The sequence below is a fragment of the Muntiacus reevesi genome, chromosome 14 (assembly GCF_963930625.1).
Source record: "Muntiacus reevesi chromosome 14, mMunRee1.1, whole genome shotgun sequence".
In the NCBI taxonomy this organism is placed as follows: Eukaryota; Metazoa; Chordata; class Mammalia; order Artiodactyla; family Cervidae; genus Muntiacus; species Muntiacus reevesi.
In genome coordinates, this window is record NC_089262.1 from 5232040 (window position 1) to 5259600 (window position 27561).

The window sequence follows — 27561 nt, forward strand, 5'->3', positions numbered from 1 at the left end:
GTTTGATCCCTGATCTGGGAACTAAAATCCCACATGCCACAGGCCGAGGGCAAAATATTCGTAAGAGACATTTTCAATAAGTTAAATAACCCACAGTAAACTTTAGACATCACAAAGTGGAAAATCCACATGTAACAGACTCCCCACCCCAAAACTGCACATAAAAAGGTATGAAGCACAGCTGCACCTGCAGGGGATGCTTGAAATTTACCTTTAATTTTCACCCATCATTCCAGTGCCCCCTCCTCCACTTATTCCCTACTTCCAAGAAAAAATATCCTGCTCAACAGCTGATGGGGAAGAGCTGAGCACTGCCTCCGGTCTCCATGCTTGACTATCCTGCAGTAAAGCCTTTTCGCTTTCTGCAAGACTGCTGCCTCGGTATTTGGTCTTTCCATTGCAACTAGCAATAAGCCCACGTGCTCAGTTACACAACTCCAAAAAAAAAAAAAAAAAACTAAGAGAGAAAACACCATAAGTTTCACTTAAAACTCACTAATGTCACAGGTTCTCATGTGTTCCAAAGGATGAAGCATCGTCAACGGGCCCCCAAAGAGTCAACTGCTTCTCAGCTTGCACGCTCGTTTCTGATTCTAACCTCCCAACTTGCCAAGTCCTCCTCCCCGTACTCCGTTGGGACACCCGTGTTCCCTCCTCTCAAGGCCTCCAGACTCTAGCATCCACACCGCTGACGTGTGCCTCTTGGGAGAAATACACCTGCGTTTTAAACCCGGGGCATTCTAAACCCCAACTTTCCGAGAAACGTGAAAGGCAAGACCCCCTTACCTCTTGTAACCGGTAATTCTTAAAGTGGCCGGGAGAGGCTCCCTGAGCGCTCCCATAAACTGGTCCCACTCGCCCTCGGGCACGATCTTGAGCTCCTGGTAGTAGTGCTCGAATAGCTTGTTCTCCTTAATGATCTCGGGGTAGCCGCCTTCCCAGCCCTGAGGAGCATGAGAAACTTGGCACTCGGGGCCGCGAAGTCGCCCCTCGCCGCCCCGCAGGCCTCGGGGCCCCGGCCCGCCCTCCCCCGGCTCCTACCGCCCCATTGCGCTTTCCGCCGTCCTCCGCGCTCCCGGGCCGCTGCTGCTGCTGCTGCTGAAGCCGCCGGCCCCGCGACCGCCGCCCCATGGCCCACGCGGCCGCGCACGCCGTCCGCACAGCGCGACCCGCCACCGTCGGCAGCTAGCACTTCCGGGCTGCAGCTCGAGGACCCCGCGCGTCCACGCATGCGCCTCCCCGGCACCTGCAGGGAGGGAGAGACCTGCAGGAGCGCAAGGATTTCTGCGCCGGCTCAGGCAGCGATGCGGGCAGCCCGAGGTCGCGCGTGCGCACCACGGCGACGACGCTCGGTCGAGGAGGGCCCGGGGTAGGGGGGGGCCTGGTGGGCGGGGCTCTAGCCGCGTGGGCGGGGCGGGCGGGCGTCCCGCCCCGTCCTCGGCGCGCACACACGACTAGGTAGACTGCCGGGGAGTGCCCGGAATGGGCGGGGCCTAGAGGGCGGGGGCCTGGTGGGCGGGGCTCTAGGCGCGTGGGCAGGGCGGGTCTCCGGCGCTCACTCAGGACTGGTGAGACGGTCGGGGAGGGCCTGGAGTGGGCGGGGCTCTGGCCGTGTGGGCGTGGCAAGCGGGCGCCCCACCCCGTCCTCGGCGCGCCCCACCCCGTCCTCGGCGCGCCCCCCAGGACTAAAGAGACGGGTGGCGCTTGGCTCCGGGGCCGCCCGCAACTGGGCGGATCCGGGCTCAGGGCTCTGACAGCGGGCGCCGGCCTCAGGTAACCGCGCCTCCCGCCCCCCACAACACCCCGCCCGCAGCCGCCGCCGCCCTATATGTGGCCCGACGCAGCCGCCGGGCCATGGAGCACGCCTGCCGTCCCCCAGCATGGAGCTGGCCGAGCGGTTCCTGCTGGACGCGCTCGCCTACCTGGAATGCGCCCTGGGCGTCGTGTGCTTTGTGCTGCTGAAGCTGCGGGGCTCGCCCTATGGGCGCTACGCGTCGCCCGGCTCCGGCTTCGGGCTGCCGGCGCGGGCCGCCTGGGCGGTGCAGGAGCTGCCCTCGCTGGCCCTGCCGCTCCTCGCGTGCGCGGGCGCGGGCGCGCCGGCCGAGCGCCTCAACCGCTGGCCCAACTGCATCCTCCTGGCCATGTTCCTGGTCCACTATGCGCAACGGTAAGAGCGGGCGGCCCCGCGCTTCCCCCCGCCGCCCCGGTGCGCCCCCTTCTCCCCGCCGCCCCCGCTGCGCCCGCTTCTCCCCGCCGCCCCGGGTTGGTGCGCCCGCTTCTCCCCGCCGCCCCGGGTTGGTGCGCCCCCTTCTCCCCGCCGCCCCCGTTGCGCCCCCTTCTCCCCGCCGCCCCCGCTGCGCCCCCTTCTCCGCGCCGCCCCTGGTGCGCCCCCTTCTCCGCGCCGCCCCCGCTGCGCCCCCTTCTCCGCGCCGCCCCGGGCCGGCTCCCCGCACCTGTGCACCAGGGCCTGGCGCCTCTCCTTGCGCCCTGCTCTCTCTCCCCCAGCGCCCTTTTCCTACTTTTCCAGTTCGTCGTGGACTCTTTGTTGAGGGTGGAGGATTGTCTCTCCCAATCAGATGGTCACTTGCACCTTGGGGGACTGGTTTCCTACAACCACTGAATGTCGGGTCACGTTCAGGCACTTTCTCCACTACAGTATAGGCAGGTGCCCCCAGCACTGTGGAAGCAGCCTTCCAAGAAATAAGCGGTAAACACACCTAAGGTCTTTAAGCTGACTTCCAGATGTTTGGTTTTTGTGAAGAAGGCTCAATGGCTGTGTCTGTACTCTTCAGGTCTGTAACAAGCTGGGACTCTCTCCAGGTCTTAGGTTTTGGCTTTTGCACAGCTTAAGGGCTTCCCTGGTGGTTCATCTAGTAAAGAATCTGCCTGCATTGCAGGAGGCCTGGGTTCGATTCTTGAATGGGGAAGATCCCCTGGAGAAGGGAATGGCAACCTACTCCACATGGACAGAGGAGCCTGGTGGGCTACAGTCCATAGGGTCGCAAAGGGTCAGACACAACTAAGCGACTAACACTTTCACACTTTTGTCTAGCTAAACCAAATGACTGCTCGAAAGCTTAAAATCAAAATTTGAACATTTGTATTCAGACTTCGAAAGTCTGCCCAGTTAAAAGGGGTGTGCTCTGCACGTCAGGGACCTGAGCTCAACTGCTTTGGGAACGTGGGCAGGTTATTGACCTCTCTGGTTGTGGGGCCCACCTTAGGACGCCCACTTCACAGAGCAGTAGAAGACGTCAGTGCGGATGTCTCTGAGCCTCTCTTGAGCCTCTGGGCAGCTGCATCCCAGTCTGCTTTTAAGTTTTAAGCAGACACTGGAAATGGGCAGTCCATGCTCCACGAAGTCTTTATGAGTGCTCTGTACCTGACAGTCCTAGAGAATCCCAGTAAGCAAGCTCGCTAACAGACTCATCAGTGTGTTCCCAGTCACATCCGACTCTTGGCGACCCCATGGACTGTAGCCCGCCAGGCTCCTCTGTCCATGAAATTCTCCAGGCAAGAATACTGCAGTGGGTAGCCATTCCCATCTCCAGGGATCTTCCCGACCCAGGGGCTGAACCCAGGTCTCCTGCAATGCGGGCAGATTCTTTACCATCTGAGCCACCAGGAAAGCCCAAGTTTGCCTTTAAGTCCAAACCAAAACAGGGAGCCAATCAATGACTTGCAGCATTTAAACCTGGACAGTAATTTCGTTCATGAAGAGAGGAAACCTCTACAGCGAGGCTGCCGCCCACAGTTGTTCATGTTACTGTACACGTAGCTTGGTGGTTTGGGGACATTTACGTTTTCCAAACTTTCCAACTTGCGCAAACTCCAGGAGACGATGAGTGACAGGGGTGCCTGGTGTTCGGCAGTCCATGGGTTGCAAAGAGTCAGACTTGACTGAGCAACTGAATGACGACAAGTTTTCCAAATAGAAGAGATAAACATCTTCCATTCTACCCAAGCAGCTAATTTATTCAACGGTCATTTGACCTAAGTCAGTGAGCACTGTCGACTAAAAAAAGATGTACAACTTGAGAGTTGCGAGTGAAGTTTTATTGGGGGCAAAATGAAGAAAGTAGCCCGGGAGGCAGCATCTCAGATAGCTCTGAGAGACGGCTCCAAAGCGGCAGTGGGGGGAAGTCAGTATATAAGGTTTTGGTGAAGGGGGCGTTCAATGCCTTGAAGCCCTCATTTTACAAAAAGGTTTTTGTTAGTCATGAGGATCTGATGTCACCGTGAAGGGATTTAGTGCTTTCTCCAGATATGAGGAGATGCAAAGATTGAGATCATAAAATCTGTTTCTAAAAACATCCAACTAGCTAAAGACCTGTCCCGCCAGATTCCCTGGAGCACAGAGTGCCTCACTCCACTCTGCTCCCTCAGGGGTTGTTGAAGGTCAACAGCTATAGCAGCCTGGAGTTCAGTTTCCCTGCAGACAGATGGCAGTGATCTTGGTAAGTGCCAATTTGTAGTTGACACGTTCCGCTTGTGATCATAAATCTGGCTGTACATTGGGCCATTTTGTCCCACCTTGGTGGAAGGCTCGTTCCCAGTTCTGAAGAAGGTTCTGCTGATAAGCCAAAACCAGGGTGCTATTACTGGACCACGTCTTAATAGACAAAGATGTCGGGACACCTGTCTTCTAGTTATGGTCCAGGAAAGTATTCCCTCTCTTTGCATGAAAATACCTAGAGTTACACTATTACAATCATTGATCGTACATCAAGCTATACGTTTGATCAACTGCTTCAAGTCTAGTCATCAGTTTCATTGGAGGCTCAGTCATATACCTGGTAATACAAGAAATAATAATCTTGTGAAACAAGCAAAATGCAAATGGCATAGTTAATAACGTTAGTGGAATTAAAAGTAAATAGTTTAGCCATGAGCCTCCCACAGCAAACCAGTTTTTTTTTTAAAAGATCGTCAAGACTAGGGAATGGGTCACTTAAAGCAGAAATCTGATTTTTCATATGGTTCACCAAATGTTTTATATTAGAGAATTCATCAGGTATAAAAACGTAGCATTCAGTTTGAATTATGGCGCAGGTGCCTCCCTGAAATGCTGTAAGGATGTCAAGGGCCATGCGTTTGTGTAGCACTGCCTTTTTCATCATAGAGATCTCAGAATTCAGTAGGCTAATAGCCCGATTACTATCATTTAAAGCTTATGAAAGTTGTTAAGGCTTGCTACTGCTAAGTCACTTCAGTCGTCTCCGACTCTGTGCTACCCCATCCCTGGGATTCTCCAGGCAAGAACACTGGAGTGGGTTGCCGTTTCCTTCTCCCATGCATAAAGGTGAAAAGTGAAAGTGAAGTCGCTCAGTCATGTCTGACTCTTCGAGACCCCATGGACTGCAGCCTACCAGGCTCCTCTGTCCATGGGATTTTCCAGGAAAGAGTACTGGAGTGGGCTGCCATTGCCTTCTCCATGTTAAGGCTTAGATATGGCAAATTACATCCTTTTAACCCCATTGAAGGCATGTGTGCACGAGCGCGTGTGCGTGCGTGCACACACACACACACACACACAAGCTGCTAAGTGGTCATACCAGTAGAATACAGATCCTTGAGCCACTGGGATCATACCAATGGTAGATTGGTTGGGGTTACCTCTAATTTGTTAACGTGTATGACCTTAAATTCATGGGAATCCCAGGCTACACCTTCGTATTGTAGCTTGATCCCTGTAGCTGTGACAGCCTTGAATTAGTGCCACAAACCCTCTGAGTTCCATACCAATCACTCTCTCTAAGGGTAATAATAGACACAGTTCGTGAAACACCCAGTCTTGTCTCTACCAGGTTGGTCATTTTTAGTATGATTTAAGCCTTCCCAACATAGAGGAGCTTTTAAACTAAAATGATCATAGCCTGGTATTAACCATGTAGATCGACCCCATAACTGTGAGAGTTTTCCTTTTAATAGATGAGAGGTTAATTTTTTATGGAGACTTAGCTTGTCGCTCCAACTGAGTTTGAATGGCCACTAGAGAAAAGTTAAGTGTATGGCCAGCATCAGAGCAGATATTATTAACTGACCAGGTGAGAGGATCCCATCTAGTAATATCATGATAGACAAAACAGGACTAAATATTCATCTAAAATAAATTTCCTAGTGGGTATCCAGTCAGAGCCCTAGAGAGCAGAAATCCATCAAGGTAACCCAAAAGTACTAGACACAGGTAATTGGCCACAACCCAACAATTGGATTGAGTTTTAAACTAGCATTGACTCATGTCCATGATAGAAAGCGTTTGATTGACAGGCATAGGTCCAAGGAATCAAAAAGACGTTATAAATGATCATACAAGTCAGATGAGCATCTTGGGCAAGCTGTCTACTTCTGATATCCTCTTCTTCTCGTCCTAGTGGAGTGTAATTTCCTCTGTTTGAGCATTGTTTTAAGGTGAGTTTGAGGTCAGCAGGCATCTCTGGTCAGCAGACCAGTTCAGCTTAGGGGCCTTTGGAAGTGGGAGTTAACCCAAGAGTCAATTTCCCTTCGGTTTCACTGGGCATGAGTTAGTTTAGAGTACCTGATAGAAAGGTCCTTTCATCCAGGTTGGAGAGAGTTCCTTAAACTATGTCTTCTTCCAGTCTTGGTTGCAGGTCATGCGTGAGGCATCTGATCTTCATCCAAAGGCCGATTACTGAGATAAGCTTCAGAAACTACCCTAGAGTGTCCTTTAATAATTCAATTAAATTTTACATTAATATACCCTAACAGCAAAGAACCATCCGGGAAGTGAGTCTTAGCAGATACAGACCTCCATTAACAAGCTGGGATTTAGCATTCATTGTAACATCCCCTTCTCCCTAAAATCACCATCATTTTTACCAAATATAACCAAATTAAGACCTGTTTGTAATATAGGTCTGGTCTCAATAAACTTGGCCTGATGACTTATATAACCATAATTGATCATAGACTTTTTTGCTTTGCTGAGACTTTAATAGAGTCTCAGACTGAACTTTTAAAATAAAACCTTTCAGGGTTAGGAAGAAGAAAAAAGAAGTTGCTCAGTCGTGTCCTACTCTCTGTGACCCCATGGACTGTAGCCTCTGAGGTTCGTCCATCCATGGGATTTTCCAGGCCAGAATACTGGAGTGGGGTGCCATTTTCTTCTCCAGGAGATCTCCTCAACCCAGGGATTGAACCCGGGTCTCCGACATTGTAGGTAGATGCTTTGCCAAAGGCTTATCACAGATTTTGCCTAACAGATCTAAGTAACAGATCCTCCCTTCTCAAGGTCTCCAGAATGCCTTTTGAGATTTCCATACCTGTTACTGAGATAACCTTCCTAACTAATCTGATAAAGTTACCAGAAACTAAGAGCTTCTAGCATATGGAGGGTTCAGATAGAAAAGATAAATGTTTCAATTTGTTTATAAAATATAATTTTACCAAATTACTGTCATAATTACTTTGAGAAGAAGGTTTTTCTTTTTTTTCTTACAGCTGGAAAACACAGATTCAAATCAGTAATTTTTCAGATAGAAACCGTAAGGCATATTCACCATTCAGTCCTTTAGTTAACCTTTGTGAAGTCATCAGGTTTTCCACTAGAATCCTTACCCAGTTCAGAAACTGGTATTTATCCAAAAGTCCTTTCTATAAATCTTCTTGAAGAGGAAGCATTTTTCCAAAACTTTGTTAGTGCTATGACAATATTTTGAGATAGTAACTAGAATTATGCCTGATAACATTACACCCAAACATATCAGAATTTTAGGAACTCCACACGGTTTCTAGGACATCTTTATTAGTAACACTTACTGTACAATATAACCTGAGACTTATTCACTTGACAATACTCCCCCATGTAATTCTGTAACAAAATGAATCTAATTAGTGTAATATCTCTCTTTGGGATGTTTCAGAGGCCCTCTGAAGCATCCTAAGATTAGCTAGAAATCTTCTTCATTAGAATGATTTAGGAAGCTTTGTCAACAAATATCAAAAAGGTTTAGAAGACTGAGTCAAATGGGATTATAATTCACTGTGAAACAATACTATTCACTTAGCCAAAGTAGCAATAAGGGATTTCAGAATCATTTAAGAGATAAAGAAACTAAAATTTAAAACTACTAGCAGAGGCAGTTCAACATCTGAAGAAAAGGTGTCCTCTAAACAGAGAGAAAAGCTAAATTCTAGTTTTTGCACCAGCTTACTTTATTTAAAGATAAAATTAACTTTATTTTAAACTTAGTCTTAACCATGAACAAGATTCTTTGCTCATGGTTCACTTGTCACAAACCTTATCACTTTCTGTACCCATCACTGTGTTCTTCCATCCTAAAAAGCCACCTGTGAGTCAGGCTTACTTCCTTTTCCACAAAATGCCATTCCATTCCTCATACCTTCTTTACTGAAAACACACTTCCTACTTCCCTTAAGCAACTAAGAATTGACTTTTATATGAGCATTTTATAGATCGGTGAGCATAGATACCACTAATAATTTCTAAAACCTTTGCTTTCTTAGAACATTGTAGGATGACACCAAACATCATTCATTTTTAATCCCAAATCACTTTAGTTTCTCTTTAAGAGGAGATTAGTGTTCAGTAGTAAATGTTTCAAAATATTATTTTATTTGGAAAATGACTTAGCTATTCAACAGACTTCCAACACTTAGTTAAGCACAACCCTTAGAAGTTCAAGTTACCCCAGTCTGCAGAGACTATTTTAGACAGACATTCCTAAAGCATAATTATCCTTAATAGAGTCTATCTAAAGCCTCATATCTCATTTGCATTTTTAAGAAGTTTTTTCACTTGAGGGAATTTCCTTGCTGATAAACTTGTAACACATATAATAATATTTAACTTGTATTAAAACTAGGTACAGTGAAAATATTCTGCTTATTGTTAATTACTCTTAGACACTTGTACATTATTTAGATCAACAAACAAGCATTAATATCAGGTGTTTAATACTGAATATTTCCCAGTTCACATGAACCTGAAATTCATTTAGGTTAATTTCTCTTGTATTTAGAACTATTTGAATTGTAAGCGCCCACTTTTTTCTTTAAAGCCAATTAGATTAAACCTCATTTACACACTGATCTTGGCAATCAGCAATATTTTCTAAAAAACAAAGAAAGACACACCCTGAGACATACATTTATCCAAATGGATAACAAAGTTATGTTTTCCAAACTTAGTTGTGAATCAGATAGCACAATACAAAGCACACTAATTGTAAAAATAGTTGGAGTAATATTTTAAAAGGTTGTTCCCCTTTTTTTCCTTTTGGTTTCAGGAATTAGAGATGGTCTAAATAAGTGATCCAGAGAGCTCTGGTCTAAAGGTATAGGAGGAATTATTTCCACAGGGCAAGAATTCTTAAAGATAGAACTTTTTTCATCAAGCTTTTTCTGGAGTCTAAAAAATATTGTGACCACATTGTCAAAAATTGTATTTTTCTGTGATCATAGTTTTATAGCCAAATTTTAGACCAGATATGCTCAGCTTGGCCCTGATAACAAGGGCCTATTGGTCCCAGCAGGGATTGTGCCTCTGAGGAAGTAGGGGCCTCCGTTTGATCAGCCCCAGGCTGTTGATTACCGGAGGAAGTGGACAAGAGCGGGAGTGCAGAAGGGACTGAGAGCTGGTCCCAAAGCATCCAGCCAGTCGGGAGACGTCTCTTTCCCCTCCTTTGTCGGGGCTCTGCCGGCCAGCCCAGACTCAGTAACAAGGGAGGCTGTGTGAATCCCAACCTGAGTCAGACTGGTGACAGAAGAAATGAAAACCACAGGAATTGGGACACGTGCTTGGGAGATGCAAGCCCGAGTGGGCAGCATCTTCCAGAACTTGGTGGCCGTCTGCCGAGGCCCTGGGCTGGGTTGTGGGCTGACCATGGAGGGGGGCAGGGCCCTGCCCTAGGGGAGCATTAGCATCGTGAAGAAGCAGAGCCAGATGGAGGGGCTTCCCGTGGTCTGTGGGAAGGGGTGTCTGCTCGCGTGTTTTTATAGTCTTCCTTTAGCACAGAGGATCCACTCACTCCCTGCTCATTGGTGGACTTGTAGATGGAGGCAAGATGTTCTCTTAAGACATCGGTGAGGATGAGAGAGACTTTTGTACTTTTGCTACGTACAAGGGTAGAATCAACAGGACCTTTGTGGAGGAGAGCCGGGGACGGCGGGGCAGGCCTGCCGAGGAGCAGGGCAGGGGACAGCTGTCAGACAGAGCACATCAAGGCCCTGACCCCCGGGGACGGACAAGGATGTTTGTGGGCACTTTTTTTATCCATGGCAAACCATGTCGTTGTGCCAGCGGCCCTTGCATGGGGTCAGCTGTTGATCTCAGGCGTCTGAGTCCAGAGAGCCCTGGCCACACCTTCTCACACCGCCCTGGGTTTTGTCTGTATGCAGAGTTCGACCTTTCTCCTGCTCACCCCAGGCATGTGCGTGCTGGAAATGAGCAGCTTTCTGTTATCAGGTCTGCTCAGAGCCTCTCTGCGCCAGGGTCCTGGGGTGGCGCCCTCAACCCTGTCTCAGCTCCTGTTCTGCTTTCTGTTGAGCCAAGCAGGGACTCGGTGTGACCCGAACCCAGGGCGCCTGTCACTGATTCCCACTGGGCGGTCCCACTGCGTCATTTCTTCATCAGCTCCTCTGTGTAACGGTAGTCACAAACCCAAGTCCCACTGGAGCGCAGGGCTGTGTATTTGCCACTGGGGCCCCCAGTTACCGCCTTTGCCCTGAAGCCACAGAGGAAGGGGGCCAAACGCGCCCCGCCCCACCCCCACGTCCCAGAGTGCAGACTCTCAAACGCCCACCCCAGGGCATGTGCTCAGCCAGGTCTGGGACCCTGTGGGGTCTGGGTTCTGTTGTCATCCCTCATGGCAGCCCCTCAAAGCACGTCACCTGCTTGGGGTCCAGCTTCCCTCCTGCTGGACTCCGCTGATGACCTGGGGAGAGCCTCGGTCAGCCTCTCTTAAAGGTGTCGTGAGGGACTTCAGGGACTCCCTGGTGGCTGAGATGGCTAAGAATCCCCTGCAGTGCTCGCTTCGGCAGCACATATACTGAAAAAAAGAATCCCCTGCGACCTGGATTCAATCCCCGGGTCGGGAAGATCCGCTGGAGAAGGCAGTGGTAACCCACTCAGGTTTTCTGGCCTGGGAAGTCCTGTGGACGGGGGGCCTGGTGGGCTGCAGTCCACGGGGTCGCAAAGCATCAGACACTGAGCAGCTAACACTCAGCACACGAGGGGCTTCCCAGATGGCACCACTGGTAGAGGACTCGCCTGCCAACGCAGGAGACGAGGGTTTGATCCCTGGGTCTGGGACATCCCTCGGAGAAGGAAATGACAACAAAATCTACATTTTGTCAGAACGATGGAGAAGGATAAGAGGCTGACAGAAGCTTCCTGATGAGAGAGAGACTGACTGAGGGGAAAACTGGGTCTTGTTCTGATGGGCGGGGCCATGCTCAATAAATCTTTAATCCAATTTTCTGTTGATGGGAGGGGCTGTGTTCCCTCCCTGTTATTTGACCTGAAGCCAAACTATGGTGGAGGCAGTAAAGATAATGGTGACCTCCTTCAGAAGGTCCCACGCCCACACTGCCACACTCAGTGCCCCCGACCCTGCAGCAGGCCACCGCCTCCGCTGGAGACTCCTGGACCGTCACGGGCAAGTCTGGGTCAGTCTCTTGTGGGGTCACTGTTCGTTTCTCTTAGGTCCTGGTGCACAAGCTTTTCCCTTAGATTATGCAGCGGAAGTGACAAATAGATTCTAGGGATTAGATCTGATAGAGTGCCTGAGGAACTGTGGACAGAGGTTCTTGACATTGTACAGGAGGAAGTGATCAAGACCATTCCCAAGAAAAAGAAATGCAAAAAGGCAAAATGGTTGTCTGAGGAGGCCTTATAAATAGCTGTGAAAAGAAGAGAAGGGATAGGCAACGGAGAAAAGGAAAGATATTCCCATTTGAATGCAGAGTTCCAAAGAATAGCAAGGAGAGATAAGAAAGCCCTCCTCAGTGATCAGTGCAAAGAAATACAGGAAAACAATAGATTGGGAAAGACAAGGGATCTCTTCAAGAAAATTAGATATACTAAGGGAACATTTCATGCAAAGATGGGCACAATATACGACAGAAATGGTACAGACCTAACAGAAGCAGAAGATATTAAGAAGAGGTGGCAAGAATACACAGAAGAACTGTACAAAAAGATCTTCATGACCCAGATAACCATGATGGTATGATCACTCACCTAGAGTCAGACATCCTGGAATGCAAAGTCAAATGGGCCTTAGAAGGCATCACTACGAGCAAAGCTAGTGGAGGTGATGGAATTACAGCTGAGTTATTTCAAATCCTAAAAGATGAGGCTGTGAAAGTGCTGTACTCAATATGGCAGCAAATTTGGACAACTCAGCAGTGGCCACAGGACTGGAAAAGGTCAGTTTTCATTCCAGTCCCAAAGAAAGGCAATGCCAAAGAATGTTCAAACTACCGCACAACTGTATTCATCTCACACGCTTGCAAAGTAATGCTCAAAATTGTCCAAGCAAGGCTTCAAACAGTACATGAACTGTGAACTTCCAGATGTTCAAGCTGGATTAAAAAAAGCAGAGGAACCAGAGATCAAATTGCCAATATCCGTTGGATCATCAGAAAAGCAAGAGAATACCAGAAGAACATCTACTGCCCTATTGACTGTGCCAAAGCCTTTGACTGTGTGGATCACGACACACTGTGGAAAATTCTGAAGGAGATGGGAATACCAGACCACCGGACCTGCCTCTTGAGAAATCTGTTTACAGGTCAGGAAGCAACAGTTAGAACTGGATATGGAACAACAGACTGGTTCCAAATAGGGAAAGGAATACATCAAGGCTGTATATTGTTACCCTGCTTACTTATATGAGAAATGCTGGACTGGATGAAGTACAAGCTGGAATCAAGATTGCCGGGAGAAATATCAATAACCTCAGATATGCAGATGACACCACCGTTATGGCAGAAAGTGAAGAAGAACAGAAGAGCCTCTTGGTGAAAGTGAAAGAGGAGAGTGAAAAAGCTGGCTTAAAACTCAACATTCAGAAACTAAGATTATGGCATCTGGTTCCATCACTTCATGGCAAATAGATGGGGAAACAGTGAGAGACTTTATTTGGGGGGGGGGTGCTCCAAAATCACTGCAGATGGTGACTGCAGGCATGAAATTAAAAGACGCTTGCTCCTTGAAAGAAAAGTTATGATCAATCTAAACAGCATATCAAAAAGCAGAGACATTGCTTTGCCAACAAAGGTCCGTCTAGTCAAATCTATAGTCTTTCCAGTGGTCATGTATGGATGTGAGAGTTGGACTATAAAGGAAGCTGAGCACCGAAGAATTGATGCTTTTGAACTGTGGCATTGGAGAAGACTCTTGTTCAGTTTTCTTGCTATAGGAAATAACACAATCATTCAGCAAATGATTTGACCCTCGAAAGAGAAGCGATTGGACATCATCTCCCAGGGCAGCCTATAAGGTCACCAACCCAAGTTTGGAACACCAAGTAGCCAACTTGGGTGATCTGGCAGTAACTTAGGTAATGGTGGGCTTCCTCGGTGGCTCAGTGGCGGGGAATCCACCTGCAATACTGGAGATGCAGGTTCAATTCCTGGGTCAAGAAGATCCCCTGGAGAAGTAGATGGCAACCCACTCCAGTATTCTTGCCTGGAGAATTCCACAAGCAGAGGAGCCTGCTAGACTACGGTCCATGGTGCCACAAAGTCAGACATGACTGAGCATGCATCTACTTATCTACTTACTAGGAAATGGTAGAGCTAACCATTTTCAAATGTTTAAATGAGAATGGTTGTTAATTTTAATAATTGTTTCACTTCTTTCTCAACAATTTGACATCACTGTAATCTACAGCACTTCTAGATTTGGATCAGTTCCTTTTGCTTATCCTTCCTTCTGTAAAAAGAAAGGAATTTAGTGATTGTAGTGATAAAACTGCAATAAAGAGATGTATTTAAAGAAAGATTTTGCCCTTTTGAGGTGAGGCTGCAAACACAAAGAATACTCTGTCACTCTGTACTTTGGCACAAAAGAAGGCAAAGGCTGAGGGATTGGTATGCCCTTCTCTTTCTTCAGTTTTCTGCTGTGTCTTCATGTTATGCCTGCCTTGTGCTTGCATACATGCTTAGTTGCTCAGTCATGTCTGAGCCTTTGTGACCCTATGGACTGTAGCCCACAGGCTCCTCTGTCCATGGGATCTCTTTTTATTTAAGTCACTCAGTCCTGTCCCACTCTTTGCAACCCCATGGACTATGTAGTCCATGGAATTCTCCAGGCCAGAATACTGGAGCCTTTCCCTTCTCCAGGGGATCTTCCCAACCCAGGGATGAAACCCAGGTCTCCCACATTGCAGGTGAACTCTTTACCAGCTAAGCCACAGTTCAGTTCAGTTCAGTTGCTCAGTCATTTCCGAACTCCTTGCAACCCTGTGGACTGCAGCATGCCACGCTTCCATGTCCATCACCAACTCCCAGAGTTTACCCAAACTCATGTCCATTGAGTCGCTGATGCCATCCAACCATCTCATCCTCTGTCATCCCCTTCTCCTCCCGCCTTCAGTCTTTCCCAGCTCAGGGTCTTTTCAAATGAGTCAGCTCTTCCGCATCAGGTGGCAGAAGTATTGGAGTTTCAGCTTCAGCATCAAACATTCAGAACTGATTTCCTTTAGGATGGACTGGATGGATCTCCTTTCTGTCCAAGGGACTCTCAAGAGTCTTCTCCAACCCCACAGTTCAAAAGCATCAGTCCTTCAGTGCTCAGCTTTCTTTATAGTGAGCTGTTGGTTTCAACAATACTGTGTTGGTTTCTACCAAACATCAACATGAATCAGCCATAGGTGACATGTGTCCCCTCCTCCTGGAACCTCCCTCCCACCTCTCCCCATCCCACCCGTCTTGGTTGTCACAAAGCCCCAGTTTGAGTTCCCTGAGTCAGCAGATTCCCGTGGGCTGTGTATTTTACATATGGCGGTGTGCATGGATCCGGGTCCCTCCCACCACGCATCCCTCCCTCTCCCACCCCCACCCCCACCCTGTCCATAACTCTCTTCTCTTTATCTGTGTCTCCATTCCCACCTTTGATTTTGCCTGAGTTTGTCAGGTTCCCAGAAATCATATTTCTCATCAGATCTGTTCTGAATGTATTAGGGATCAGGACTTAAAATACTCATTTGCGTATTGTGTGCAAAAGAACCTGCAATTGCGATAGGTGCCCCTTGTAGAAAACTTATAAAGTGCAGAGCAATTCAAGGAAACAAAAAGAAACCCACCTAGAATTCCACCCCTCAGAGATAACATAGATGGTATTTTGGGATATCTCTTTCCCGTCTCTGTCACTGGTTTTGTTTTTTTTTTTTTTTAATGTGGACCAATTTTTTTTAAGTCTTTATTGAATTTGTTACAATATCACTTCTGTTTTATGCTTTGGTTTTTTTAGCCCCAAGGCATGTGGGATCTTAGTTCCCCAACCAGGGATCGAACCTGCACCCTTTGCATTAGAAAGTGAAGTCTTAATCACTGGGTCACCAGGGAAGTCCCTCCTTCATTGTTTTTTTATAAGCTTTGGATCATTTTTTCTTAAGTAGTCAAGATAACAACACGGATATATAAGCACACAAAATCTTATATCCCACTTCTGTCACTTAACGTAAGTACTGTACTAGCTTAGTAGAAATACGAAATAAAGAAGCAAAGATGACTTCTACAGACTAATGTGCTGCAACATGAGTAGACAAAGACAGCCCTGCCTGGTCCTGCTTCTGGCTGACCCCTGGGATGCGGCGGATGACACACCCAGGATGTTGCCATGGAGGTGGCCAGCTCCTGGTGTCTCTCTCCATCACCCAGGAGAGAGTTTCCCCATGTTCCTCTGAGCCTCTGGTCCTGATCTTTTCATTAGGTTCATAGTAATGGTTCTGACATGTTTTTTTTTTTTTTTTTTTTTTAATTAAAAAAGGCATGTGTAGGATTAGGGATTATTGAGAACATTCTGTCAGAAACTATGAGAAGTCCTCTTCTGCTGTCTAAGCGTGTAAACTCACCCCCAAAAGGAGGTGGACCGCAAACTGCCCTGAGCCATCAAAGAACCCCAGGGCTTCCAGCATCTCAGAGATTGAGGTTCACCCAGTCATGAAACACGCCCATGTTCCTGATTGCCTTACAAATGTGAACTTTATGGAAAGGCCATATTCTTTCTTGACAAGGAACAGAAAGAAAATGAGCAAGCTGTAACACAGTGAGGAGCAAAGTGTCAGGTTTAATCCCACACCCCTCCTGATGATGCAGGAAACAGGATTTCTTCTTCCTAGCTCCTGGGGACCTGGCAATTGTGTATGCAGAAGAGAAAATGGCTTTATAACCTGATTTCTCCAAAGATGCGCTTCATGGTTTCTCAAGAGATGATGTCTGTGCTAAGGCATTTTCAGTCTCTGACTTAGCGCCTGTTTTCCACGAGGGGTGCTCTTCATGTCCCAAAGGCAATGGTAAGGGCGAGGCGGTGTGTGAGATCATTTGAACACAAACACGCTCCATAACGAGATGACCTGGGTCCCAGAACTGGCTCCTGGCAGGCGCTGTGTCCGCCCAGCAGAGGCACCCGCCTCCCCTGCTGTCTGAGCCTGGACCTTCCCCCGGATAAATGGCCGGAGTCACCGCCAACCTTGAGCTGCTTTTGTCCCTCCAAAGTCTAGAGGAAGGTTCAGGAAAAGCCATGTCCAGAAGCTGCCCCTCCCCACCCATTCTGGTTCCTCTTGGCCCAAGTCAAAGGAAAACACTGCTGACAGCTGCTGCATGGATTTCCAAGGAAAGGGAAATAACCCAGAAGGAGAAAGACCACCTGGAAGATGCCAGGAAGGGGGCACGGTGCTCCCCTCTGGAAAGCGTGTCGCGTCTGAGTGTCGCTGAAGACCCCGGCCCCAGGAACTCTGAGCCAGGGCGGCCGGTCCCCGGGGACGTGCTCGGCCTCTGGGGAAGGAGAGGGTGGGGAGGACAATCGCAGCTCCCTCCTGAGGTCTGTGGGCCTGGGTGGCATTGCTCGGGACAGTTTGTTCCAGCCTCCTGGTTTTGTGGACATCAGGGTCGCTGCTGAGCCCTCCAAGGACAGAGAGCAACAGAAGAGACCGGTGTCAGCCTAAGGCCCTGTATCCAGTCCTGGCCCCTTTCCTGATGTTTCATGTGAGACCAAAGAGAGAGAAATCCTCTCCCCAGGTCATTTGTGACCGGCTTCCACAGGCACAGAGGTCAGGGCACCCCTCCTGGCATCCAGGGAACAGGACAGGTGTGTGCGGTCCCCACCGGCCACCAGCCAGCCCCAGACCACAGCGGCTGCCCAAAACCCAAGTGCTGGGGCCACAGGCAAGAGTGCTTTCTAAGAAAACCCAGGTGACATGTCCAGATTAGATCTGCTGTTGTGATCTGGACTAAGGTCTGTGAACTTCCCTGGAAAGGGCCAGGTGTGTCTGCCCAGCTTTCTGACCCAAAGGGCATAGGAAGATCCTTGGTGTAGGAATTTATAACTTAAGAGGAACCAAATGTTCACAGAAATTGTGTCGAGAGAATTCAAAATATAATACCTCAATGCAGTTTCGGTAATAGAGGTGTAACAAGAAGAATGGGATTCTTTTGTTGTTGTTGTTGTTGGGGAATAAAATTTAACTTGAGGCTTCCCTGGAGGCTCAGTGGTAAAGAATCCACCTGCAGTGCAGGTGAGGGATTGATCCCTGGGTGGGGAAGATACCCTGGAGAAGGAAATGACCACCCACTCCAGTATTCTTGCCTGGGAAATCTCACGAACAGAGGAGCCTGGAAGGCTGCAGTCCATGGGGCCATGAAGAATCAGACATGACTTAGTGACTAAACAACAATAGCAACAACAAATTGCTGGTATAAGGAAGTGAAAGTTTTAGTTGCTGTGTCCAACTCTTTATGAACCCATGGACTGTAGCCTACCAGGCTCCTCTGTCCATGGAATTCTCCAGGCAGGAATACTGGAGTGGGTCGTCATTCCCTTCTTCAGGGGATCTTCCCAAGCCATGGATTAAATCCGGGTCTCCTGCATTGCAGGCAGATTCTTTATTGTCTGAGCCACCAGGGAAGCTGGTGTAAGAGATAGCTTTAAAGGCCTTAAATTTTCACGAGCTTAGTAAATTTATATTTTATCTCATCGCACACATTTTTACCACCATGAGTTACAACATCTCAGCAGATTCCACCGTAGATTCCACTGTACTGAGCTAGTCGCTTGCTCAACTTCTTTGAAAGTAGCCTCACCTTTAGTTGTTCCCCACAGGCTGTATACAGCAGCCTACCCCAGCCTTTTCGGCATCACGGACCAGTTTCATGAAGGACGGTTTCTCGGCGGACCGAGATGATAGCGTGGGAACAGTTTGGGGATGATTGAAGCACAGTAGGGGTCAAGCTGTTATGAGAATCTGAAGGCACCAGTGATCTAATCAGAGGTAGAGCTCAGGCTGTAAAGTGAGTTAACGGGGCAGCAGCTGTAAATACAGATGACGCGTCACTCGCTCTCCTCCTGCTCTGCAGCCCGGCTCCTAACAGGCCGTGGCCCAGCATTGGTCCATTCCCGGGGGTTGAGGACCCCTGGTTTAGAGAGCCTGAGCCCTCGGCCACTCCAGCCTCAGCACCAACCCCTGGAATAAACAGCTGAGCCATCGCAGTGACATCCATGGACTCACCAGGCGCCAAGGCTGCCCGCCTGCACCATCTTCTGCCTCCGTTTTGAACTATCAAGTGTGTTGATAGTTCTGGTGTGTTGACACTCCTGGTGTCCTCACTCCGCAAGCCACTCTTCTTCCCGAAAGGCTAATAATCATGTTACACAAGATTATATTCCCTGGGTGTGTTTCTTTGGCCCCTACAAGTAATTGACTCACCATCGGTCTAAGTGGTTTTCTTTGCTAGGCTAACAAAACAACTGCTTGGTAGCTTCCTGAGGCCGTAGCCTCGTTTCCTTCCTTTTCTTAAAAGAAGTTCTGCCCTGGGGTGCTGTTTTAAACTGATTTTTCTGAGCGCCGCTTTCCCATGAGTTGGGGACGTTGCGATGACCAGCAGGCCTGGCAGTGGGGGCCTCTCTTAGTCTGCCACCGCTGTGCTGGCAGTGAGCCCCAGGGATGCTTCGCCAGCTGCTGGAGTCCTCAAAGGGGCCTCCCAGCTGGCTCAGTGGTAAGGCGTCCACCTTCCAACGCAGAAGATGCAGGAGTCGGGGCTCACTCCCCGGGTCAGGAAGGTCCCCTGGAGCGGTAATGGCAACCCACTCCAGTATTCTGGCCTGGAGAATCCCATGGCCAGAGGAGCCTGGCAGGACCACGCAGTCCGTGGGGTCTCACAGAGTCGGACAGAGTGTGTATGGTAACCAAACAGCTCACACTCCACTTCAAAGCACGAAGAGTCCAGCAGCTTTCCTTGTTCTGACGCAACGGGTGTGCATGCGGATTCCTGCATCATGTCACAGAATGCCAAGCAACCGAGCCCTGTGCAAAGAGATAATATCGCCACACGCAGGTTCTGTCACACCCACCGAACTCCCTCCAGACTAGGTGTAAACAAAGGCCCATGGCCGTATTCCAGTACAGCTTTATTTACGGACACTGAAATCTGAATTTCATACAATTTTCATGTGTCACGGAATAGTCTTTTGACCCACTCCCCTGCCTAACACACACACTATTTAAAAATGTAAAAAACATTCGTAGCTCCCAGGCAGTAGAAAGCTGGCGGTGGATTGGACTTGGCCCGGCGGCTGTGTTTGCCGACACCTGGTCCATACTCACACTGATGTCACAGAACATTAGTGACGCAGGAGGAACAGGCAGGAAGGCCGAACAAGAGGCAGCTTTGGGTTCCACCTTTACCGGGTTCCAGCCAGGGGCTCAGACGGTAAAGCGTCTGCCTGCCATGCAGGAGACCGGGATGCGATCCCTGGGTCGGGGACATCCCCTGGAGAAGGAAAGAGCCACCTACTCTAGCATTCTTGCCTGGAGAATCCCATGGACAGAGGAGCCTGGCGGGCTATAGAGGAATCCCCTGAGCTGACTTGGGAAATGAGATCAGTTAGTTCCCGGTGCTTCTCAGGTCTGGGCACTCGGGGACAGGCCGAGAACCGGTCTGTCTTCTGTCATCAGCCGCTTCCTCTGGCTCTAGCACAGGGCCCTCTGCCTGGCTAGAAGCTAGGAGGAGCAGCAAGGCACCATGGCAACAGTGCCTGATCGCAACCGCTCAGAGCCCCTGCCTGTTTCTAAGGGCGCCTGTGCCGGCACCCCCAATCAAGACCAAGCCCTGGTGTTGCAGCGTCAGTGTTTGCAGTCAGCCTGCATCCCAGTGCCAGTCAGCTTTACCAGCTGCCTGCCCAGGTAGGAGCCATGGTTCCCCGATGCAGAGAGAGTGCCTGTTCTTTTTTGTGGGCCACACAGCCCGTGGGCTTCCCCGGTGCCTCAGCGGTAAAGGATCCGCCTGCAAATGCAGGAGATGCGGGTTTGAGCCCTGGGATGGGAAGATTCCCTGAGGAGGGAATGGCAACCCGCTCCAGTGTTCTTCCCTGGAGAAAGGGGCCTGCAGAGAGGGTCAGAAAGAGCTGGACGCAGTTGAGCATACACGTACCTGGGGACCCAGCATGTGGATTCTTAATTCCCCACCCAGGGATCGAACCTGCATCCCCTGCACTGGAAGCATGGAGTCATTACCGCTGGGCCACTGGTGGTCCCTCCCTGTTCTTTCTGAGGGGCTTGTGACGGGGGCGACAGAGGGTGAGATGGCTGGATGGCATCACCGACTCACTGGGCATGAGTCTGAGTAAACTCCGGGAGTTGGTGATGGACAGGGAGGCCTGGCGTGCTGCGGTTCATGGGGTCACAAAGAGTCGGACACAACTGACCGACTGAACTGAACTGAACTGTCAGCACTGTAGTTTCCAGGCAAATCGCTGCCCCAACCAATTATGTCATCGCCTAGTGGACGATTCCTGTCCAGCTCGGACTTTGCCCTAAACTTACACAGGGTCTTTGGGGGAAGTGGCTGCACAAGATGAGAACCTGCTTGTGATTCATGGGAAAGTCCTCCCGAGGTGTTGAGTGAGACTGTCGGGGAGAGTGACACTATAGTACCACTATTGTGCTGTTACTGTTAACAGCCGTCTATGTTTTTACCCGGGAGTAGATGGCCAAGATGGAAACAATAAGTGTGCACACTTTCCCGTGTCAAGCTATCATTTACGTAAATAAATTTTCACTTGATCAGCTTTGGTGATTGGATCAGGTGTGTGGTCATCACCACAATCCAGATACAGGACGTTGTGGCCCCATGTATGTCCTTTGTGCTTCTTTGCAGCTGTTCCCTTCCCCTGACTCTAGTTTTGGCTTTTCCACAATTCCTCACATCTGAATTCTTTTTCATTGATAGAGGGATTAAAGTTGTCGCTTTCTTCTTTGGTCAGTTTTGGTCACCTCTGTCTTTTAAGAATTTTGTCTGTTTCATCCATGTTGTCAAATCTGTTGGCATAAAGTTGTTGAAATCGTTTCTTACTATCCCCTTTAGGGTATGTATCGATGACCCCCTTTTAAATATATGATGTATTGATTTTAAAGAGAAAATTTAAACACAATGTAAAGTTTTGCATCCTGTTTTCTTCCTACATTTCTAACTTCTTGTCCTTTTATTTTCCCCTCTTTAAACTTCTACTGGTGTGCACTAAGGACTTCCCAGATGGCTCAGTGGTAAAGAATCCTCTTGCCAACACAGGAGACACAGGAGACAAGGGTTCGATCCCCGGAAGGGAAGATCCCCTGGAGGAGGGCCTGGCAACCCACTCCAGTATTCCCATCTGGGAAATCCTATGGACAGAAGAGGCTGGTGGGCTGCAGTCCATGGGGTTGCAAAGTCAGACACAACTGAGCAACTAAACAACAATGTGCACCTAAACCAGTGCGGTACAGCCAAGGAACGCTGAATCCACCTGCAGTGCAGGAGACCCGGGTTCAATCCCTGGGACGGGAAGATCCTCTGGAGAAGGAACCGGCAACCCACTCCAGTACTCTTGCCTGGAGAATCCCATGGACAGAGGAGCCTGGTGGGCTGCAGCCCTCGGGGTGGCAAAGAGTCGGACACGACTGAGCGACTGACACGGACGTTGCTGTTGTTGTTCAGTCATTAAGTTGTGTCCGACTCTCTGCGACTCCATGGACTGCGGCACGCCAGGCTTCCCTGTCCTTCACTATCTCCCTGACTTTGCTCAGACTCCTGTCCCCTGAGCCAGTGATGCCATCCAACCATCTCATCCCCTGTCGTCCCCTTCTCCTCCCACTCTCGATCTTCCATAGCATCAGGGTCTTTTCCAGTGGGTCAGCTCTTCGCATCGGGTGGCCAAAGTGTACTTAAATCCAGCCGCTCAGTAGCCCATGACCTTAGGCAGGTCCCTGGAGCGCTCTGAGTCTCAACCTTGTCCTCTGCCGAGTGTGCTGACAGTGTCTCTGTGCAGGTGGCTGGGAGGCCTTGCCCATGCTGGGCCCTAGGGGGATGCCAGCCATCGCCATGGTGACAGATAACGTGACAGCGGTCCCCAGACTCGTACAGCTCGGCCCAGACCGCGTCACTGGTTTTAGGAGGGTGGAGCCTTCCGTGTTCTCTCCTCCCGTGTGTCTGTTTCACACTCTGCATAACTAGAACCCTGAATTTTTGCCCCGTGCTGTACATTATTGAAACATCGTTAAGTCTTCAACTAGAAATTCTGCTTTCAACAGATATAGTACATCGGTGCAAGTATTCCTAAGAATGACTTTTATATAAAAGTCAAGATTAAAAATCCAAGACACTCAGAGCAGAGCTTCTCAATCTGTTTCTCATTATAGCACACAAGGCATGTGACACGTCTTTAGCATATAGTGGGGTAATCGGACGAGAAGACTCACTGGGAAGACAGAGCCGTTCCAGAGCTCTGGCCCCCAGATCTGCCCCGATCAGCTGCGGGGCTAAGGGCAGCCCTGCTCCGGCACACCTGTGATTCAGCGCTGAGCTCCCCCAGTTGGAAAGCTCTGTAAGACGTCTGGGGCAATGAGAGATAGCAGTAATAGAATAGCCAGTAGTGAAGTGAAAGGCGCTCAGTCGTGTCCCACTATTTGGGACCCCATGGGCTGTAGCCCACCGGGCTCCTCTGTCCATGGGATTCTCCAGGCAAGAACACTGGAGTGGGGTGCCATGCCCTCCTCCAGGGGATCTTCCTGACCCAGGGATTGAACCCTAGTCTCCTGCACTGCACGCAGATTCTTTACCATCTGAACCACCAGGGAAGCCCAGAACCAGTTAAGAAAACATCTAATCATTGCTGCAAGAAGAAAATGAAGAAAATCTTCACACTTAAGAAAGAAAAAATCTAAGGCACTTAAAGTAGAATTGCAGACATTAGATTCTTTTTTTTTTTTTTTTATTTTATTAGTTGGAGGCCAATCACTTTACAACATTTCAGTGGGTTTTGTCATACATTGACATGAATCAGCCATATAGTTACATGTATTCCCCATCCCGATCCCCCCTCCCACCTCCCTCCCCACCCGACTCCTCAGGGTCCTCCCAGTGCACCAGGCCCGAGCACCTGACTCATGCATCCCACCTGGGCTGGTGGTCCGTTTCACCATAGATAATATACATGCTGTTCTTTCAAAACATCCCACCCTCACGTTCTCCCCCAGAGTTCAAAAGTCTGTTCTGTATTTCTGTGTCTCTTTTTCTGTTTTGCATATAGGGTTATCGCCACCATCTATCTAAATTCCGTATATATGTGTTAGTATACTGTAATGTTCTTTATCTTTCTGGCTTACTTCACTCTGTATAATGGGCTCCAGTTTCATCCATCTCATTAGAACTGATTCAAATGAATTCTTTTTAACGGCTGAGTAATATTCTTTATCATTGTTGCTTTAAAAAAACAAAACACTTCTTGTCTCTGAAGGACCTTGGTTTTCCCCTTTCTGATCCGAGGAGGGAAGCCCACGCCGCTGTATGCCTTCCTGTTGGCGTTCATCTTCTGCACCTATAACGGCTACCTGCAGAGCAGGTATCTGAGTCAGTACGCAGTGTATGAGGACGACTGGCTCAGAGACCCCCGGTTTCTAACAGGTGAGTGTCCTCAGCGACGCACCCCGTCCTTGTAACCTTCAGCTCGGTGTTCACCTTCCAGCAGGGTCCAGTTAGAAAGCATCTTGAGAGAACAGAGTCTGCCAAGGTCCCTGACCTGGGGCAGGCTGTCCCCGTGACGCAAGGCGCCCAGCTCCCTTGCCCACTCAAGCGCCGAAAGCGCAAATACCTGTTCTTAAGGTGACCTAAAAATAGCAACGAACCACAGCAGGCTGAGCATCGGACCAGGACTGAGGCCACTCGGGCGCTAACTGGCCGTGTAATCTAAGACCGTCATCAGACCTCCTACAGTTCCTTCTGGAAATCGAGAGGAAGTCAGTCATCTTCAACAAGGCAGTGAGACTTTAAACTCTGAGCTTTATGAGGCTTTTGAAATTTTTTAAAAATTTTTATCAATTAATATAAAGTAGCACATTTTCTAGGCTTCCCTGGTGGTGGCTCAGATGGTAAAGAATCTGCCCACAATGCAGGAGACCCGGGTTCCATCCCAGGGTCAGGAAGATTCCCTGGAGGGGGGAATGACAATCTGTTCCAGTATTCTTGCCCAGAGAATCCAATGGACAGAGGAGCCTGGTGGGCTAAAATCCATGGGGTCGCAAAGAGTCAGACACGACTGAGCGACCAGCATTCCACTGCAGGGCTGAAAGGATGCCGGCCTGTGCACACGGTGTCTGGCTGGGCCCGTCCGCACTGCCGTCTGTGACACCGTGCAGATGACCCCTCCAGCAGGAGCGCTAGTCCTTAGGACGAGAGCAGGCAGGGGGTGGTATGGTGAGAACAAGGTCTTCTGCCATCAGATAAGGCTGGTGTATCCTGGCTTACTCAGGGCCATTAAATTTCTCATGCTGGCGATATGGTGATATTTCTTGTGAAAGTTGAGATGCACATTGGTCCTACGATGCCCAATTTGGCGAGATGAGCTCCAAGTTTAATTCCAGCAGCTAGCTTGGGTCACTGAGGGTGCATGCTCCGCTGGGCCACCCCTTTGCGACCCCATGGACGGTAGCCTTTGGGTCACTGACAAACACCTGGCTACCTCTGCTGACACAGAGAAGCAATTTCACTTTCCTAGTACATTTTCCAGTTCTAATTAAACCTTACAATTTCTAAACAAAAATGGTAAAAAAAAAAAAAAAAAAAAAAAAATCATTAAAAATATTTGCAAGGATGTAAAAAATGTGTAATTTGGGGGCTCTTGTTTATAAGGAAGTTTCTATATGTTTACCCTCCTCGTGTTTAGAAATTCTAGCACATTCAGTTATAGCTTACTCCCATGGTAGCTAGTCCACCAGGCTTCCCAGGTGGTACAGTGGTAAAGAATCTGCCTACCAATGCAAGAGACGTGGGTTCAATCCCTGGGTCAGGAAGATCCCCTGGAGCAGGAAATGGCAATCTGCTGCAGTATTCTTGCCTGGAAAATTCCATGGACAGAGGAGCCTGGTGAGGGTTGGGGGAGGCGGTGAGGAGGGAGAGTCCCATTCAGGGGGTTGCAAACAGTTGGACACGCCTGAGCCACTGAGCATGCACACATGCTCACAGGTAGCTACTAAGAGTCCGTCAAATCTTCAAATTGCCCCAAAGCCCTTTAAACTGTATAAAGTGACCTTAGGACTCCCCTGGTGGTCCAGTGGTTAAGAATCTGCCTGGCAACGCAGGGGATACAAGTTTGATCCCTGATCTGGGAGGATTTCACTTGCCCGAGACCAGCTAAGCCGGTGTGCCCTAGAGCCCGTGATCTGCACCAGGAGAAGCCAGGGCTCTGCGCCTAGAGAGCAGCCCCCACTCCTCGAGACTGGGGGAAGCCATGTGCAGGAGTGAGGCCGAGCACAGCCGGAAGCAAAGTGAAAAATAAAGTGGCCCTCCGTTTCTTTCGGGTTTTTTTCCTCCACATCTATGAATTGGTCATAATAGAGAAAATTAACATTTAAGCTCCCAGGTGGCACCAGTGGTGAAGAACCCCACCTGCCAGCAGGAGATGGAAGAGATGCTGGCTCAATCCCAGAGAAGGGGAGATGCCCCCTGGAGGAGGGCCTGGCAACCCACTCCAGTATTCTTGCCTGGGAAACCGGATGGACAGGGCAGCCTGGTGGGCTACAACCCATGGGGTCGCGGTCAGACAGGACCGAGCGACCTAGCACACGCCCATGCTGGCTCCACAATCTCTGCCTCCAGGAAACACCAGACTGAGCTGTTGTGTTTGCGCACTGCCCCCAAACACGATCTTGATTTACCTGCTCTCTGACTATCTGATTTTCTTCTGCCCCAGTTATCAGAAGGAGGAAGGAAGCAGAACGGGCTGAGCCCACTGCCAGGAACTGCACCCACGCTCTGCCTTCTGAGGTTCAGAGAAGGGCCGAAGTTAGGTCCTCGTCACCTGAGGAAGGAAAGGTCAGAGGGAATCAGCTGGCCCCGGACCTAGCCCGAGTCATGGCAGAGTAGTGGTTTCAGTCCCAGGGACAGAGGGGCCTGCTGGGCTCAGTCCACGGGTCAGCAAAGAGTCACAGACAGCTGAGCAACTGACACTATGGCTACTTGAGGTTCTCTCGGGAATTGCTTCTGGGATGGGTTGTTTGAAAATTGTTGATGAACATCAATAAAAGGAAAGAATTCTTTGGCCTGTGCATTTAAATGTCGTTTAAAGTAGTTCTGCAGGTCGCGCTTGTCCCGTGAAAACCCTGTGAAGCTGGTCTAAAGTTTAAGACATTCAGTCAGTTGTGTATAGACTTCTTAACTTCTCCACAATTGAACAGGAAGAATTGAACATGAGAGCATATGTCATTGAGAAACAGGCTGGGTTACTTTTTTGGTATACTGTTCATAAAGTACACGTACACATAGCTTTTGTAATTATATCAAGTTTTGAAATCACATAAATGAATAATTATATTTACAATAAGTACCATGAAAAGATAAGTGAATAATAATAAAATCCCAACAGAAAGTTTTCCAGAGAAGTAAAAGTAGTTCATCCAAAAGACTTTGTATAGATATTAAGATCCCTAGCCATGAAATTAAATGTTTAGTTCAGATGAACACAGGTATTAGTTTTATTACTGACCTAGGTGATAAAGGAAATTCGTCTCATGGAATTTTGAGAACATGATGCTTTCTGGAGCTTCCAAGTAATATAGTGAAATATACAAAGAGTAGCAAGTCAACTATAAATCGATAGATCTAGTAAGTGCTTTCGCTTCCCGGGTGGCCCAGTGGTAAAGAACCTGCCTGCCAATGCAGGAGACATGGGTTCAATCTCTGAGTCAGAAAGATTCCCTGGAGAAAGAAATAGCAACCCACTCCAGTATTCTTGCCTGGGAAATCCCATGGACAGAGGAGCCTGGCAGGCTGCAGCCCACGGGGTTGCAAAGAGTTGAACATGACTGAGTGGCTAAACACCATACA

At 49.0% G+C, this 27561-nt stretch overlaps 2 protein-coding genes across 2 annotated transcripts in view; one reads left to right on the plus strand and one right to left on the minus strand.

Moving 5' to 3' along the window:
• NSUN2 (NOP2/Sun RNA methyltransferase 2) overlaps window positions 1–1200 on the minus strand; it is a 32092-nt gene extending 30892 nt beyond the window's left edge. Inside the window, exons 1-2 of the mRNA XM_065905754.1 lie at window positions 1042–1200; window positions 787–944 (exon numbers count right to left, since the gene is read on the minus strand). Coding sequence (XP_065761826.1) covers window positions 787–944; window positions 1042–1131 — 248 coding nt within the window. The 5' untranslated portion in view covers window positions 1132–1200. The remainder of the gene's footprint in view (window positions 1–786; window positions 945–1041) is intronic.
• Window positions 1201–1785: 585 nt separating this feature from the next.
• Window positions 1786–27561, plus strand: part of SRD5A1 (steroid 5 alpha-reductase 1) — a 40287-nt gene continuing 14511 nt past the window's right edge. Inside the window, exons 1-2 of the mRNA XM_065905755.1 lie at window positions 1786–2167; window positions 23978–24144. Coding sequence (XP_065761827.1) covers window positions 1881–2167; window positions 23978–24144 — 454 coding nt within the window. The 5' untranslated portion in view covers window positions 1786–1880. The remainder of the gene's footprint in view (window positions 2168–23977; window positions 24145–27561) is intronic.